The 14679-nt window shown below is 53.4% G+C and overlaps 2 protein-coding genes across 18 annotated transcripts in view; one reads left to right on the top strand and one right to left on the bottom strand.

Moving 5' to 3' along the window:
• MTA3 (metastasis associated 1 family member 3) overlaps window positions 1-4830 on the top strand; it is a 267789-nt gene extending 262959 nt beyond the window's left edge. For all 17 annotated transcript variants that reach the window (XR_012422441.1, XM_074011901.1, XM_074011898.1 and 14 more), the window contains one exon: window positions 1254-4830. Coding sequence is in view for 16 of the 17 variants with exons in the window: in XM_074011901.1 (XP_073868002.1) it covers window positions 1254-1279 (26 nt within the window). In the remaining variant the exon portion in view is untranslated. The remainder of the gene's footprint in view (window positions 1-1253) is intronic.
• Window positions 4831-10344: 5514 nt separating this feature from the next.
• Window positions 10345-11990, bottom strand: OXER1 (oxoeicosanoid receptor 1). Its single transcript, XM_005576013.5, has one exon. The coding sequence runs from the start codon at window positions 11925-11927 to the stop codon at window positions 10773-10775; it is 1155 nt and encodes a 384-aa protein (XP_005576070.3). The 5' UTR covers window positions 11928-11990; the 3' UTR covers window positions 10345-10772.
• Between the last annotated feature and the right edge of the window lie 2689 nt (window positions 11991-14679).

The raw sequence follows: 14679 nt of genomic DNA, 5'->3' as shown, positions 1-14679 counted from the left end.
TCTGGGCCTTTATTTAACACATATTTGCTGAGCTCATATCAAATACCAAGTTGGGTACATATATCTTCCCTATCCTAGAAAAGCTCATGAAGTGAAAGCACAGCTCTGCTGCATCCTGCAGCCCTTCCTCGGCATGCCCTGAGGCTGTGAAGGTGAGCATTGCTGGGTCATTTCCTGGCTGCAGGGTGGTGTGCCTGGGGCAGAGAATATCTGAGCATCTTACCTCTTCTCAGCAAACAACCCCTCCTAGCCACTTTCCTAATAACTAAGTAAAAGCTTTCACAACTTTCTGAGTAATACAACACAGTGGTGATGTGGTTTGCAGGCCACTTCTGCTTTTTCATTTACTTGTTTCTACTGTAGTCTCCAGATGGTCAGAGTTGAAGGTTTTCGGGGAAGTGGAGGGGGTGGGAGTGAGGGGCATAGGAATAGTTCCTGACACTGTGGGAGAGTGAGGTTCACTCCCCTCCTACAAGAAATGTGTTCATAGCCTCTGGGTGCCCACATCATTATGATTAATTATGATGAGCTCAGATGAGATCGTGCCTCCTCCCAGCCAACTCTGTTCCCCATTCCTTAGTATCCGTCAGGGAAGTTCCATGAGTCTCTTCTCTTGCCTGGTGTACTGTAGCACCTTTCCAGTGACCACTAAACCCGCCTATTCAAAACCCAGCTTTTAAGATCTTTCCATCCTTCAGTATCAATTATATATTTTATTGGCTTTAATTAAACTTTCCCTTTGATCCAGCGTTAAACTACATTGTGAGCCTTTTTTTTTTTTTTTTTTTTTTTTTCCCAGACAGGGTCTTGCTCTGTCACCTGGGCTGGAGTGCAGTGGTGCGATCACAGCTCACTGCAGCCTTGGCTTTGTGAGCTCAAGCATTCCTCCCACCTCAGCCTCTGGAGTAGCTGGGACTACTGGTCAGTAGCTGACCTCCTGAGTAGCTGGCATGCACCACCACACCCAGCTAATTTTTTATTTTTATTTTTGTAGAGACAGAGCGTTGCTATGTTGTCCAGACTGTCTTGAACTTCTGGCCTCAAGCCATCCACCGGCCTCGGCCTCCCAAAGTGCTGGGATTATGGGTGTGAGCCACCACACCTGGCCTAGTCATGAGATTTTCTTTGACCTACTGCTGAACCTCCTTTCCCTGAAGGTTGTGATGTTGGGAGGGCTGAGTCCATCCTCCCTTTCATCTTGCCTCCACCATCAGGACTTGTTTAACCTTCACCCTGTTTCTTCCCTTTTCTAGAACTCACGTGCTGTGTGTCAGACTGAGCTTTCCCTGATTCATTCTACAATCCAAGACTTGCTGCACTGTCCTGCTGATGTTCACAGTCGTGCCTGGGAAGGAGGCAGCCCCACTCCCAGTACATTTCAGTGGGAGACCTCTGCGTGCATCCATGGAGACGCAATGGGGCGGGGAAGGAACTGTGGGAGTGCACGTTCCAAATCCTGTGTCTCCACGTGTGGATCAGCAGCACTTCGCTTTCTTGTCAGAGACCTCGCTGTTACAGAGCGAGACCTGCTGAGAAGTGAGGGGCTGAGGGAACCCCTCCACCTCCTCCCTTCTGCAGCGCCCTGCACCCCTCCCAGCAACAGCGGTCACTTGGCAGTGGGGCTGCTGCGAGCTCAGAGCCGCTGTCACCCTGCATGTGTCCGCTCAGCTCGGTCTTATGCTGTATAGTTACTAAATATGTACAGGAGGGCCATGGCATCTTTCTGAGTGGATTTTTCTTAAGAAATGTGCCAGTGTTTATGAGGTTCATGGCATTTCCCTGTCCTTGCTGTTACCGTCACTCAGCTTTTTCTCCATAGGCTTCATACTTTTTTTTTTTTTTTGAAATGGGGGAATCTGCTGTTTGCCCCCAGCATTCCTATATGTGACCCTCCCTCCTACTCCTCCAAGGAACAGAGTTGCCTGAGGTTCTGACAAAAGATAAGCCTGTAAACTCATCATCTGTGTTTTGTAGTTGGAGAGAAGCTGGTGTTCTGCCCGGCTCTGCTTGGTCCCAGACAGCTCCAGCAAGAGCAGGTGTTAAAAGTGCCAAGCGTGTGTATCACTGTGACGAGCCGTTTGCTTACTGCCCTGTTCCCTTGCAGCCACACCAGCTGATGAAGAACTGCTGCCAGGTGGGTCCTTCAGCAGGCCACAAATGACCTAGTTTCATTTTAAGCAGACAGACTCTGTTTGGCCCAGGGGCGTGGAGTGAGAGAACTGTGGGTATGAGTCTGTATGGCCAACCCCATGACCCCACCCCTCCAGCCCAAATCCTGTGAGCACATGTGACCTAGGCCCCAGGGACCTGTCTGCTCCTCTGGCTTGAGCTCTTGGCGTTTCCCACCTGCCCTCAGCACCAGCCCTCGGTGGCATCACAGTTGGCCACTCAGCTGCTCTGTGCTGGCAACTGCAAGGATAGGAACAGCGCAGCGCCCGATGAGCTCCCTGGGCAGATGTGAGGCTGGCAACTCCCCTGCCCTCTGTTTGCAGGCATAGGCCATGGGGCACAGGGTCACAGTCCTATGAAAGACAACTGGAGTCTGACCTCCCAGCCATCTCTGGGGTGACTGGGAGACAGCTGGATAGCAGGTATGAGAGGCCCACATAGCCAAGTTGTTGCAAGACACAGTGGCTACAATTGAATTGACTCCCTGGGAAGAACGAGGTAACACAGTAAGGGTAATGATGCTCTAGATGTCTGTGTCCTCGGAGGCTGGGCTCCGCTTGGCAGAGAGAGCGTGGTGTTTGAGGTGGAGGGCGGTTTTGCAGACATCTCAGCTTCTTTTCTGAGGAGGAGTTGGTTCTCATCTCAGGCTTCTGCAAGGGCGATCATGGGATGTTTCTACCACCACCCACTCTTGGAGCTGTACTGGGTCTTGGCTTGGGGCCCCGAGGGTGGGCCCTGTGTCAGAAGCGTTTGGTGAGATGGGTGGAGGTGGCAGGCAGGTGTTCTCAGGGTTCCCACTGACGGGTCCCTTCACCAGAGACCTGGGAGGAGGTCTTTGCTCTCCAAGTGCCGCATCATGTGGGATGTTTCTTCCCTAAAGAAAAAGACACAGGAAAGTTGTCTGTCTGTGCCCTGCTCTGGATTTATTGTTGTACTTGGACCCAGAAAGGGAAATGCTTCCCTCACCCTTTCACTTTCTTTCTGAACCCCTGTTAAGTGATGACTGCAGATTCTGGAAACAATTAGCTACCCATGACTCAGCTGTCAGCTTCATTTTCTCTGCCTTTTGGGAGAGGCCCTCTCACCCAGGCCCAAGAGATTTGGAGACAGGAGTCAGCCAGGTCTGAAGCAGGAGAAGGGAGGCCCCTCCTGTCTACCCAGTTGAAATTTGGCTTTGGGAAGAGCACAGCTTGTTCGAGCTACATGTGCCAAGCAGGCTTTTCCTTCCTCTTGTAAGTAAAGTTCATGGTTCTGCAGTCCCATCATCCTAGGAGGGTTATATTGACTGAGACTTCAAGCTCTCCCTTTGTCTCTGGAAACTGCCCCCTCGTTCTGACAGACTCCCCCAGGCAGTGGAGGAAAGATGCCGAGGCGCCTCTAGTCCATGCCTTTGCTCAGCATTTGGTGCTGAGAGGGTTTCCCAACCACCCCCTCCCTTTCTGGGGCCACGGTGTCGCTGCTGTGTGTCAGTGGCATGTCACTGTGGTTCAGTGAGCACATGGGTGGACGTGCAGAGACTGTCTGCTCAGCCCCCAGCAGACATGCCCCTGGGGTGAGGACACAGGCTCTGCAGGGCATCTCCCCCTCTGGCTCAGTCATCGCCTGCCCACCCTTCACTTCTTAAAGGTGCACAAGAGAGGAGGGCCGGCTGGAGGGTGTTGTCGGAAGGTTTCAGCCTGCCCTTCACAATTCCCCTTGTGCACAGCCCAGTTTCCATCGCTCAGGGCCCACCCAGGAAAATGGATTTCAAATGGGGGTTTTCATCCAGAGATTTGTTTAACACAAAACAAGAAAAGCTGAGAGGCAAAACAGGGGAGTGAGGGGCAACCCAGAGGTGGGAACAGCAACAGCAAGCTGCCCCCATCCTGAAACTGGCTGGGCGCCATGGGAGGACGCGTCACCAGATCCTGGGGCCAAGGCCACTGGGGGACCTGCCATACCGCGGACCTGTCTGGTGGGAGCTGGAGCCTTGAGAAGCCATGGTTCTTGTCAGAAACATTTCCCCAGGCGGAGAGAGGGGGCCCCGGCCTCTCCCCTCCTCTTGGCCTCCAGAGTCCTGCAAGTGCCTCACAATAGTGAAGCCCAGTTGGAAGCAGCTGCCCCGGGAGCCTGGGACAGGCAACCCACCAGGTCAGTCCCCTGCCACTCAGAGCAGAGCAGAACAGCGGACTGAGGGCAAGCAGGTGGGGCTGTGCGTGGCCTCGGTGCACTCGGTGTCATGTCTGAGCCTGGTGTTCGTGCCCCACTGCTGTCCTAAGTCCCTGGCGAGGGGAGGCGGAGTAGCTGCCCCGTGGGTGTTTGGAGATTCTGTTTTACTCTGCCATGGAGGAAACGGTTTTGGGGAGGGAGGGGGAAGCCTTTATTCTTTACTGTTGTCCCTGTTTTCCTTTGGGGGAATTTACCCAGTTAGCAGCCCCTCCTCACCATTCCCCCCAGGAAGGCCATGTCCCAGTTTTCTGTCCACCCCTCCTGTTCCTCTGCACCGTGTCTCTGATTTTCCCTGCCACGGAAGCTAACCCAGAGCACACACCCATGCTCATGAGTGTTTCCCCAGGATAATTCATTCTGAGCATGATATCGCAGTGTGGACTGTCTGTCTGTAAGAAGATGCCATCTACTAACTAATTTGTATTGTGTTTCCAATAAATTCCTGGAAATTTTGCCTGGTTTTACGCTGTTCTTTACTAGGATGGTGACTCAGGTGTAAGACTGTGTGTGTGTACCCCTAGGCCCAGCATCAGGTGGTCCTTGTTTCAGAACCTTGAGCTCCGAGGGCCCCCGGGAGGTAACAGGCCAGGCCAGTTGGTCTGCTGTGCCCCGGCTGCACTGAGACTCTCAGAGGCCTTTCCCCAGGGTCTGCATCTTCTTCTGCTGTCTCATAAGCCACATCCTAGGGACATGGAAGTTTCAGGAGGCCAGGTCATCCCAGTAGGAGGCCTTTGATCCTGTGCCCCCAGGCCTGGAGGTATGAGGTGCAATAGGCAGCCTTTTTCTTGTGAACTACCCTGCAGTGTGACTCGTGCCCTGCTGTGGCCAGTGCTGGGTTGTGCGGCTGGGTGCTGGGGTGTTCGGGTGGTGCGCTGAGGAAGGCCGCTGTGCCCCAGCAGAGGGTTTGCTCTTTGGCTGGCTGGCTGTGTAGACTGTCTCAGCTGCTGTGCCAAGGTCATTATGGGGGTGGGGGGGTGAAGCTTGGCTCCCTTGGGACCCCTCCAGCCTGTGTTTGTGAAGTGCATATATTTGTGACTCTTGTTTACTGGGCTTTCTGAAGTATTTTCTTAAAAGGAGACACTAAGCTTATTTTTTTCTTTTTCTTTTTTTCAGACATGGTCTTGCTCTGTCACCCAGACTGGAGTGCAATGATGTGATCTCAACTCACTGCAACCTCCACCTTCTGGGTTTAAGCGATTCTCGTGTCTCAGCCTCCCAAGTAACTGGGGCTATAGGCACGTGCCACCATGCCCGGCTAATTTTTGTATTTTTAGTGGAGATGGGGGTTTCACCATGTTAGCCAGGCTGGTCTCGAACTCCTGACCTCAGGTGATTTGCCCTCCTTGGCCTCCCAAGGTGCTGGGATTACAGGCATGAGCCACTGCGCCTGGCCTTCTTAGTGTTTGTTTGTTTGTTTAATTAAGGCTTTTAATGCAAAATCAAATATCACCTCCCTTTTTCTGGAAGCTCCTCTGTAGCTTGGAGTGTTGCATGCCATATCTCTCAAGGGGGCTGACCTTAAGCTCCATACCAGGACTGGGTTTTTATCATCAGCCTTCCTAGAAGGTTTCTTCTGCCCCTCCCTGGATAAGTTTTACCCTCGGTTTCTTCTGATTCTGCTCCTGGGTGCAGAGGTTGCTGGAGGAACCACACCACCTATTCACGACCTCACAGCTTAACTCGTCAGGGTGCTCAACTCACCAGGCCCCTTTGATCCACTTGCTTAGTGACCCTTTTCTATGTTCTTTGGGAGCTTGTTTTCTTCTTTCCAGAACCAACTCTTCCAATCCTTTGCCACTTTTTAAGCTCTTATCCCCTGAGAGCTGCAGCTTCTAAGAATCTCTTCAGCTTTATTCCCTCTGTCCCAAGACCTACTGAAATAGTGCCATTGCTCCAGCTCAAGGAGGCAGCCTTCTATCTTCTGGGGACAGACCCTCCTGCCACCCATGAGCTGGATTCATCCTTCTGCCCCCTTAGGGCCTTGCAATAGTGTCCTGACTCAGGCCAGACTGCCACTTACTAGCTGGATGACCTTGGGCAAATTATTCAACCTCTTTGTGCCTCAGTGTTTCCATCTGTAAAATTGGATAATAATGCAATCTCCTTCATCAGGACTAAAAAAATTAATATGTGTAAAATGCTTAGAAGAAGGCCTGGTACATACCAGTCCCCAACATCATTCCCCTCCTCCCCAATATTTTTCTTTTCTCCCTTCTCCTCCTGTATTTAAAATCTCTTCATCCAATCCACCAAATAACAGAACAGTCAAACCACCAAAACATCTGTCCTCTGCTTAGTTTCATCTAAAGCTATTATCTTCTCTCCTTTTACTGGCACATTTGTTGAAAGGGGAAGAGTTGTCTCCATTACTTCAAATCTCATTAATTCCTCAACCCATTATAGCACTTTATGGCTTCCATTCTGCCCCCACCCCCATCCACTCACTGAAATTGCTCTCAATAAAGTCACATTTAACGACCTTCTAATTGTTAAATCCAGTGCTATTCTTAAGTCATCCTCTTTGAGCTTTCTTGAGCATTTGAAACTGTTGTAGCCATATGAATTTTCTTCCTTCGTTAACACTGATCCCTTTATTCTCTACCCAAAGCAATGCTAAGTAACATGCAGATGTCACTCATCGTCGTTTTTCAGTTTTTACAAAGATAATTTCAGATCTAGTAGTAAGTCACCTGTGTGCCCCTTCCCATTTTCCTCCATCTCAGAAGTAAGTACTCTCTTTAATTTAGTGTTTATCATCCCATACATGATTTTATACCATTAATGCATATGTATGAATCCATAAATGATAGAGAACATGTTTTGCATATGATTAAATTTCATACAATGACAACCTATCACTTTTTGAAAAGCTTTTAAAAAACAGACCCAGACAGTGCATTGTTAATCCAGGTTGTCCATCCAGTGTTAATTGACCAGACAGTGTCAGACATGGACACTGGTTTTCAGATCAACTCTCTTCAATATGTAATTAGGAAACACTTTTGAAAATGCTCTGTTCCTGCATGATGCTCTGTTCTTGCAGGAGGCACTTTGCAGACTGTCTGGGTATTTTATGTTTGGCTTTTACCTTCATAAAAGATGGCTTGATTCTGTTCTTTTTAGTGGGCAATCTCTTTACTTGGGTGAAGATTGCCTTGACTTCTTTTCTTCTGCAGTCCTGTTTTTTTTCCTGCTTAAAGGTTTTTTGTGTGTTTGTTTGTTTTCTGAGCATTTCACTGGGTTTTCCTACATGCTTCCCTTACTTGCAGGGATTTTTTAAAGGATGGTTCTTGATTCTCTTCATTCTCAACAGATGACCACATTCTTTCCCAGAGCCCTGGTGAGTGGAAGATCCTTGCTCCTATCTCCAGTCCGAAGGGTGCTACTGTACATGTTTGCCTGGGTGTCTTCCAAGCCCCTACAACTTGTTTTACCTCCAAACCTGCTCCACCACCTGCATTCTCAGTGTGTCACCCACACAGCCTCCCCATCCGGACCCTCTGTGGTCTCTGCTGCTGCCTTTCTTCAGGCCTTTGCTTGGAATACAGACATTTCCTACATACGTCATCTCCCACATCCCCTACTCTCATGTTATTGCCAAGAGTAACTGAAGAAAATGCAAACCAATCATCATCTTCCACTTAACACCCCTCTCCTGCCATACTGTCTGCAGGATCAACCCAGACTCCCGGACTTGGCACCAGGGCCCTTCTGGGTCTGGTCCTCTCCCTTTCCTGCCTGTCCTCTAGCTCTGTGGTAGGCCTCCTCCTCTCTTGCCTCAGTGATCTCCTCCCCACGCCCCTGCACACTGAGTCTTCTCACAGCTGCATGCCCTGGCCATGCTCTTCCAGTACCAGGGACGCCTTTCTCTTCTCTCCTTCCTCATCCTCTAAGATCCAGCTTATGTGCATCACTTACCTGACAGCCCAGGCAGAGTCAGCTCTTCAAGCCTCTGCTCTCAGGGTGCATCACCACCTAAAAGACCCTGACCTTCCCTGGGTTGCATTGCACTGGTTCCATTTGCAGGTCCGTCTCTCCCCGGCTTAGCCTGGGAGGCTCAAGGTGAGAGTACAATTGTCTGCTTTTGTAGCTTAGTGTCTGGCCCATAGCAGGTGCCCAGTAAACACTGGCAAGTTAGTGACTGCTGGCCTGTGACCCAGCCCTGCCTGCTTGCCCATCACCTAGCCCTGCCTGCTTGCCCCCCTGCTCAGGAGTCCCTGGAGGAATGTAATGCATGCCATCTGATCCTCTGTTAGCGTGGCAGTTTATGTTAGGAGAAAGAACAGAAAAAAAGGTGGAAGACGCTGCCCAAAATTCACACTGGATAGTGCAGCCTGTCCCTGAGACCAAAATGCCATTTAGAACCCAAATGTAGGAAATGGGGTCTCAGCCTGTCCCCAGCTCCCGTTATACCACCACAGGTACTACTACATCTCTAGGAAACCCTGCACTTAAACACAGTTTTCTTTCTCTTCCCACTCCTCTTCCTTCTGCCCTCCCTGCTCCACATAACTGCCTTCCTCACCAAGTGCTCTGGGCATATAGTTACTCCCATCCCCAGCCCCTGGAGCTGGGCAAGGGCCAGGATCACTATTCCTATTCACAGATGGAGAACTAAGTCCAGAGAAGGGTACAGTGGGCTGCGGCCATGGTTAGGACCAGGGAGTCAGTCCTACCTCCATATGGGGGCAGCCTGAAGCCTGCTTCATGAGGGAGCACCCAGCCCCCTTTACAGAAGGCCTTGCAAAGGATGGAGAGGCAGGGAAGGGTGGTGTGCCCCAACATCAGCAGAGGAGCAGTCCTCAGGGTCAAGATGGGGGGCAAGGAGAATCCAGGGCAGGTTAGGAGTGCGGGCCTGAACCCTGCGACCAGCATCTACCCAGAAACTCCTCAAGGGCGGCCTCTGCTCCCTCCCTTGATGGGAAAAGACAGGACTACAGACATGCCTGTGAACCATGGGAGTATCTGCCCATTTCCCTTCCATCAGGTCATGAAGAAGTGAGTGCAGGTGCTGGGGGAGGTGGGAGGACTTGACGGAGGAGTTGGTAGGAGAAGGGTCCAGGGAAGAGGAGATTGAGGAAATGGCCCGTGGAGCTGCCCTGAGCCCAGGTGGGCACATTCGGAGGCAGAGATGGTACCAGAGGAAAGGTGCCTGGTGTTGAGCTGGCAGCAAGTGTTGGCACCCCAGGTGGGGATCTGCCCAAAGGAACCGCTCAGTCCCCACCCCTCCAGGAGTGTGCGGGCCTTTCTTAAAAGACCTGACTCAGGCTGAGGCGGCTCACAGAGGGCGTGGAGAAGCCCCTAGGCGTGGCTCCAGGGAGTAAAAGGGAGCAATAGGAGTTGAGGGGGCAAGAGGGGCCCCATGGGGAGCCGAGAGACAGAAGAGCAACCCTGGAGGGGGCCCAGGTGGCACCCCAGTACCTCGGTAGGTTTCTGAGTGCAGCAGGTAGATTTTCAGAACAGGGGAGTGGGCTGGAGATACACGGTGGAGGTGGGGTCCGGTACTCACCTGCCCATCCTTCCCAGACCCGCCTCCCTCTGCCTGATACTTTTTCTCTGGCTCCCTCCCCAGCATCCACACGGACCCTTGACACCACCCTCCTGGTCTGTGTGCAACACTCCGGGGCTTTCACTTCTATTCCTGACGACTTTAGTAGCTGGGGTGCATCCTGTCCATGATATGAGAGGGTTGGGCTAAGTGGATTAAGGGAACTGGGGAGGGATGTTAGGTCCTCAGCATCAAACTGTACCTGAGGGCCTGGAGCCCTGGTGGCCTGAGGCCCTCACCCAGGAAAGCAGTTCTGCTTTTCAGGGCATGCCAGGGCATCCCAGAAGTTCTGGGAAGGACAGAGCCCCCTGGGACGGGGCTGCGGGATGGCTTCCCCACTCTCTCCCAAGTTTCCCTTCGCCTTGGGGCACTCACTTTGACGCCTACTGACAGTCCCAGGTTAGAATTAAAGACATGTATTTGGTCTTGCAAATAAATATATTTAGAAGGGAAGTTTATTCATATTGGAAGGGACAAACTGGAGAGCACAGAACATGCAGCTGTCCAATTTCTAAGGCGACTCTGCTGTGACAGTGATTGGCCTCTGGCCCCTGCAGCTGCACAGGCCCCTGTCTGAGCTGGCATGCCCACAGCGCCCTGCCTGTCTCCTCCACCTGGCATCCTGCTCTCCCCTGCATTCTGGGAACGCCATCCTGGACACAACTGAGAGGCCCAGGCGGGTTTCTCTGCCTGTCACCCACCTGAGTCCTGCCAGTGCTTTGGCCTGGACCCTGGCCTGCTGCCATCCCTTGTCCAGTTGCTTGAGGCACCGTGTGCTGGCCTTGTCCCTCCAGGCCAGAGTGCGGCAGCCCTTACCCCCACAGCACTGCAGTCCTGCAGCTGGCCCTCAGCCCTGGGAGGAGCCTTCCTTTTCCAGAGAGACCTCGGCCTGCACTTCCAGCTTCCCTATGGCCTCCGCCTTCCTAGAGGCCTCCCGGTGGCGCCACTGCCTGGAGGGTTGGTAGGAGCTCTCGTCACTCACTGGGCCCTGCCGGCCCCTCGTGAGGCCCAGCAAGGCCCGGCTCTGGTGGAGGAAGTTGGGGCTAGAGAAGCAGTAGAGCACAGGGTCCAGGACGCTGTTGAGGTAGGTGAAGGCCAGGGAGCCGTGGAAGAGCTGTGTGCAGACGTCCAGGGAGCGGCAGGCAGACAGCCAGAAGGCCACCATGGAAGCCATGCCAAAGATGATGCTGGGCAAGAAGCAGATGGTGTAGACGGCCACCACCACGGCCAGCACGCGCATGGCCCTCTGCGGACCTGCCTGCCCGCCCAGGCCACGACTCCGGATGGTGAGCCCGATGCTCACGATGGCGAAGAGGATGAGCGTTAGTGGCAGGAAGAACTCCAGCAGGTACAGCGCCTGGTGCCAGCGGAGTGAAGCCGAGGGCTTTGTGCCCACCCTGTAGCTGAGGCAGGAGGGGCCAGAGAAGGTGCTCAGGAGCAGGTGCCCGTTAAGGAGCAGGATGCCCACCCAGAGTCCCCCGGCCACCCGGGCAGCTGCCCCCACGGAAGCACGGCTCAGCGCGTGGTGGGGCTGCACCACCTTCAGGTAGCGGTTGAGCGCGATGGCTGTGAGGAAGACGACGCTGGCCGTGCGGTTGGTGGACAGCATGAAAAGGTTGATTTTGCAGGCAGGAGCCCCAAAGCGCCAGTTCTCATGGAGGAGGTAGTAGTCCACGCGGAGGGGCAGGTTGCTGATCAGGAGGAAGTCAGCGGCCACCAGGCTGACCAGGAACACCGTGTTGGAGGTCCAGGGCCGCGTGTGGACACAGAAGATGAAGAAGGCCAAGCTGTTCCCCACCAGGCCCAGGACAAACTCCAGGGCCAGGATCGGTGCCAGGAAAGCAGACACCAGCGAGGAAGAGGTGGGGTGGCAGGGCCCTCCAGAGGACCCCCCCACAGTGGTAAAGGCAGAGGGAGCGGAGGAGGGTGAGGGAGGGAAGGAGGGAGGGAGGACAGAGGAGGAGGGAGAGGGAGAGGGAGAACTCAGGTTATGAAGTTCCATGGGCTGCTTGAGCCAAGGACCTGAGAGAAGGTTCTAGAGTCTTCTACCCCTGCAGGAGTGGCCAGGACAAAGTGGGATGATTGGCACTATCAGCCGGCCACCACGGTGACACAACATCCGGGGGGTTTCATCAGTATTCTCTCAGCCACTGAGAAACACCCTGTGTTCCTGTGTGTAGGCCAAGGGGAACCCTGCAGCCCTCCCTCCTTCCCTCCCCCTCGGGGCACTGAGTGACCACACGAGGTCTCTGAGCCCAGCCTGCGGGTTGTGCTGCTGGTAGAGGAAGAAGCAGGGCTCAGCAGGGGCAAGATGGAAGCCCAGAGACACCCTGAAGTGGGAGGAAAGTCCAGTCGGGTGAGGTGCGGGAGAGTATTTGCAGCCCTGTGTTCTGTGGCTCTCAGGATCATACAGCCCTCCCTGAACGCCCCCTCCTCCACTACATATAGAGGCTGGTGGCTGCCTCCCTGCCCCCACCAGCTCTGGCTTCAGGGACCGTGGAGCCAACAGGACATTGTCCCGGGAGAGGTGGGCAGGGAGTCAGTGAAGACTTCCACCGCCCTGCTGGTGGCCTGGAGGGAGCCAGTCTTACTTGTGCTCTGCCCGCCTGCTGTGTGTCTGAAAGCCCACTGCAGTTCAGCTTTCAGTTGCTCCCAGATTCCTGATGGTTCCGAAGTCTGTGATGGTTCCAAGTCTGGGTACATGGTGAAGTAAGCCCCATAGGGGATGCCCCTGCCAAATTTCTACTGCCATGGCATGGGGACCTGGGGGCATCTCCCGCAAACAGAACAATCTTGATTTCCCCTCTCTGTGCCTCCCCATGGCTCCTTGTCCACCCCTCTCCCTGCCCCCATTAGCATTGACTGTGGAATGGGGAGTGGGAGGCTGGCGCTAGCTCCATACAAGGTACAAGTCCAGCTGTCCCATGGTGAAGTATTCTCATGAACCCACGGGCTGGTCCTGTGGGTGGAGATGAGGGCTTCAGGCTCCTGATTACCCGGGACAGCAGGGCCAAGGGAGGCGGTGGTTCTAGGCTCCAGCGCCTGACCACATCACTGCTAACTGGCTGGGGTCAGCAGTCTGCCATGTGTAGCCTGGCCTCTGTGTCTTAGACACAGTGGCCCCTGGCCTCTCTTGGCTGTCCTGGGCTCCAATTTGGTCGAGGCTGAGGACAGACATCCCTGGGAGAAGCAGGGTGGTGAGGCCCAGCCTAAGCTTCATATGCAAACAGGCCTGGGTTAGAAACAGAGTTGCCCTACTTCCAAACCTCTCTGAGCCTGATCTGTAAAATCAGGCTCTACCACCTTCTTGGAGAGTTGTGAGGATAAAATGATATCGTTTATGTAAAAACTTCCAGGGGATTCCTTGGGACAGAGCAAGTGTTCACAAAAACAGATCTAATTTTCCTGACTTTCTCTCTAGATTAGGCTTGCCCTGTGTACGAGAGTAAACTGTTCTCCTCATGGCTACCTGTGTTCTGACCTGGGGCCTCCCTGGAACATTCTGTGTCCTCTTCTCAGGTCCTGCACGGAGCAGTGCATTGCTACAGGCCAGGAACGAGCCGCGCGGAGCCTCTGCCCGCACCTGTCCTGGACCATTTGTGTTTGGAGGAGGCTGATGGTGTTTTTTCTTTGCTTGCGGGAGAGGAAAGCCCTTAGGGGTGAAGAGGTGGGTGAAGGTCCCGATGTCTCTCAGGGCCAGTAGCCTTTTCAGCCAAGGCAGGTCTTTCTCTGCTCCCAGTGGAGTGTAGGAAGGCAGTGAGCCACTGGGCTGGGGCTGCGGGAGACAGGGCTCAAGTGTTCTTTTCTAGAGGAAGCTTTGAGTCCACACAGGGACCCGTTCTGTCCAGATCTGTCACTCTCATGTGCATGCCCTCATTGACTTCTCACGGAAGTCCCAGGAAACTGAACTGTGCCCGCTGCAGGTTCCACGTTCTTGTCTCTGCCCACTGGTGCCTCTGAGGCCTCCAGCATCCCTAGACGCCCACAGCAGGCTCAGGGGGCCCTCTGGAGTCTTTGAACATGGCACCTGTGCATGACAGGGGAGGGCAGGGGGCACAAGGCCAGACCCCCCACCGACACTGCTGAGCTCTTGGTACAACTACCTGCCCCTCCCCAGGCTGCTCACAGTCTTTAGGTATTAACAGTGGTTAGTTCTGGGTGGGGGGTTTTGTGTATTTCTGGGTTTTCTATAGTTAGCACAGATGACTTCTGTTATTGGAAAAAAACTCAGCAGATGCTAGTGTTTTAAAGTTATGTAAAAAGACAGCCTGGGCAACATGGCGAAACCCCCATCTCTACAAAAAAGAAAAACTAAAAAAAATTAGCAGGGTGTGGTGGCGCATGCCTGTAGTCCCAGCTACTCAGAAGGCTGAGGTGGGAGAACCACTTGAGCCAGGAGGGTCAAGGCTGCAGTGAGCTGTGATCGCACCACTGCACTCCAGCCTGGGTGACAGAGTGAGATCCTATCTCCAAAAAAAAAAAAAAAAAAAAAAAAAAAAAAGGTAAAAAGAATTAATGAGAACAGAGAAGGAAGTGGAGAGATGACATTGGCTGTGCTCCCAGGACCAGGCATGGACATGCGTGGATCAAGTCACACACACAGTGAGGAATGCCCATCCACAAACAGGATGCCCAGTAACAGACCCTCCAACACGTCCATGGTCACCTGGTGCCCTGATGCCCCAGACACACCACATGGTCCTGGGGGCCACATGGGAACGCCAGCGATGACTGCCAGCAGCAGACCCACAGGT

Source organism: Macaca fascicularis, chromosome 13 (assembly GCF_037993035.2).
Source record: "Macaca fascicularis isolate 582-1 chromosome 13, T2T-MFA8v1.1".
In the NCBI taxonomy this organism is placed as follows: domain Eukaryota; kingdom Metazoa; phylum Chordata; class Mammalia; order Primates; family Cercopithecidae; genus Macaca; species Macaca fascicularis.
Note: the sequence above shows the minus strand (reverse complement) of the source record. Positions and strands in the feature narration are given on the sequence as shown.

Bases quoted from the DNA above. Each gene is read 5' to 3' on its own strand.
- OXER1 (XM_005576013.5), bottom strand. From the start codon at position 11,927: ATGGAACTTCATAACCTGAGTTCTCCCTCTCCCTCTCCCTCCTCCTCT.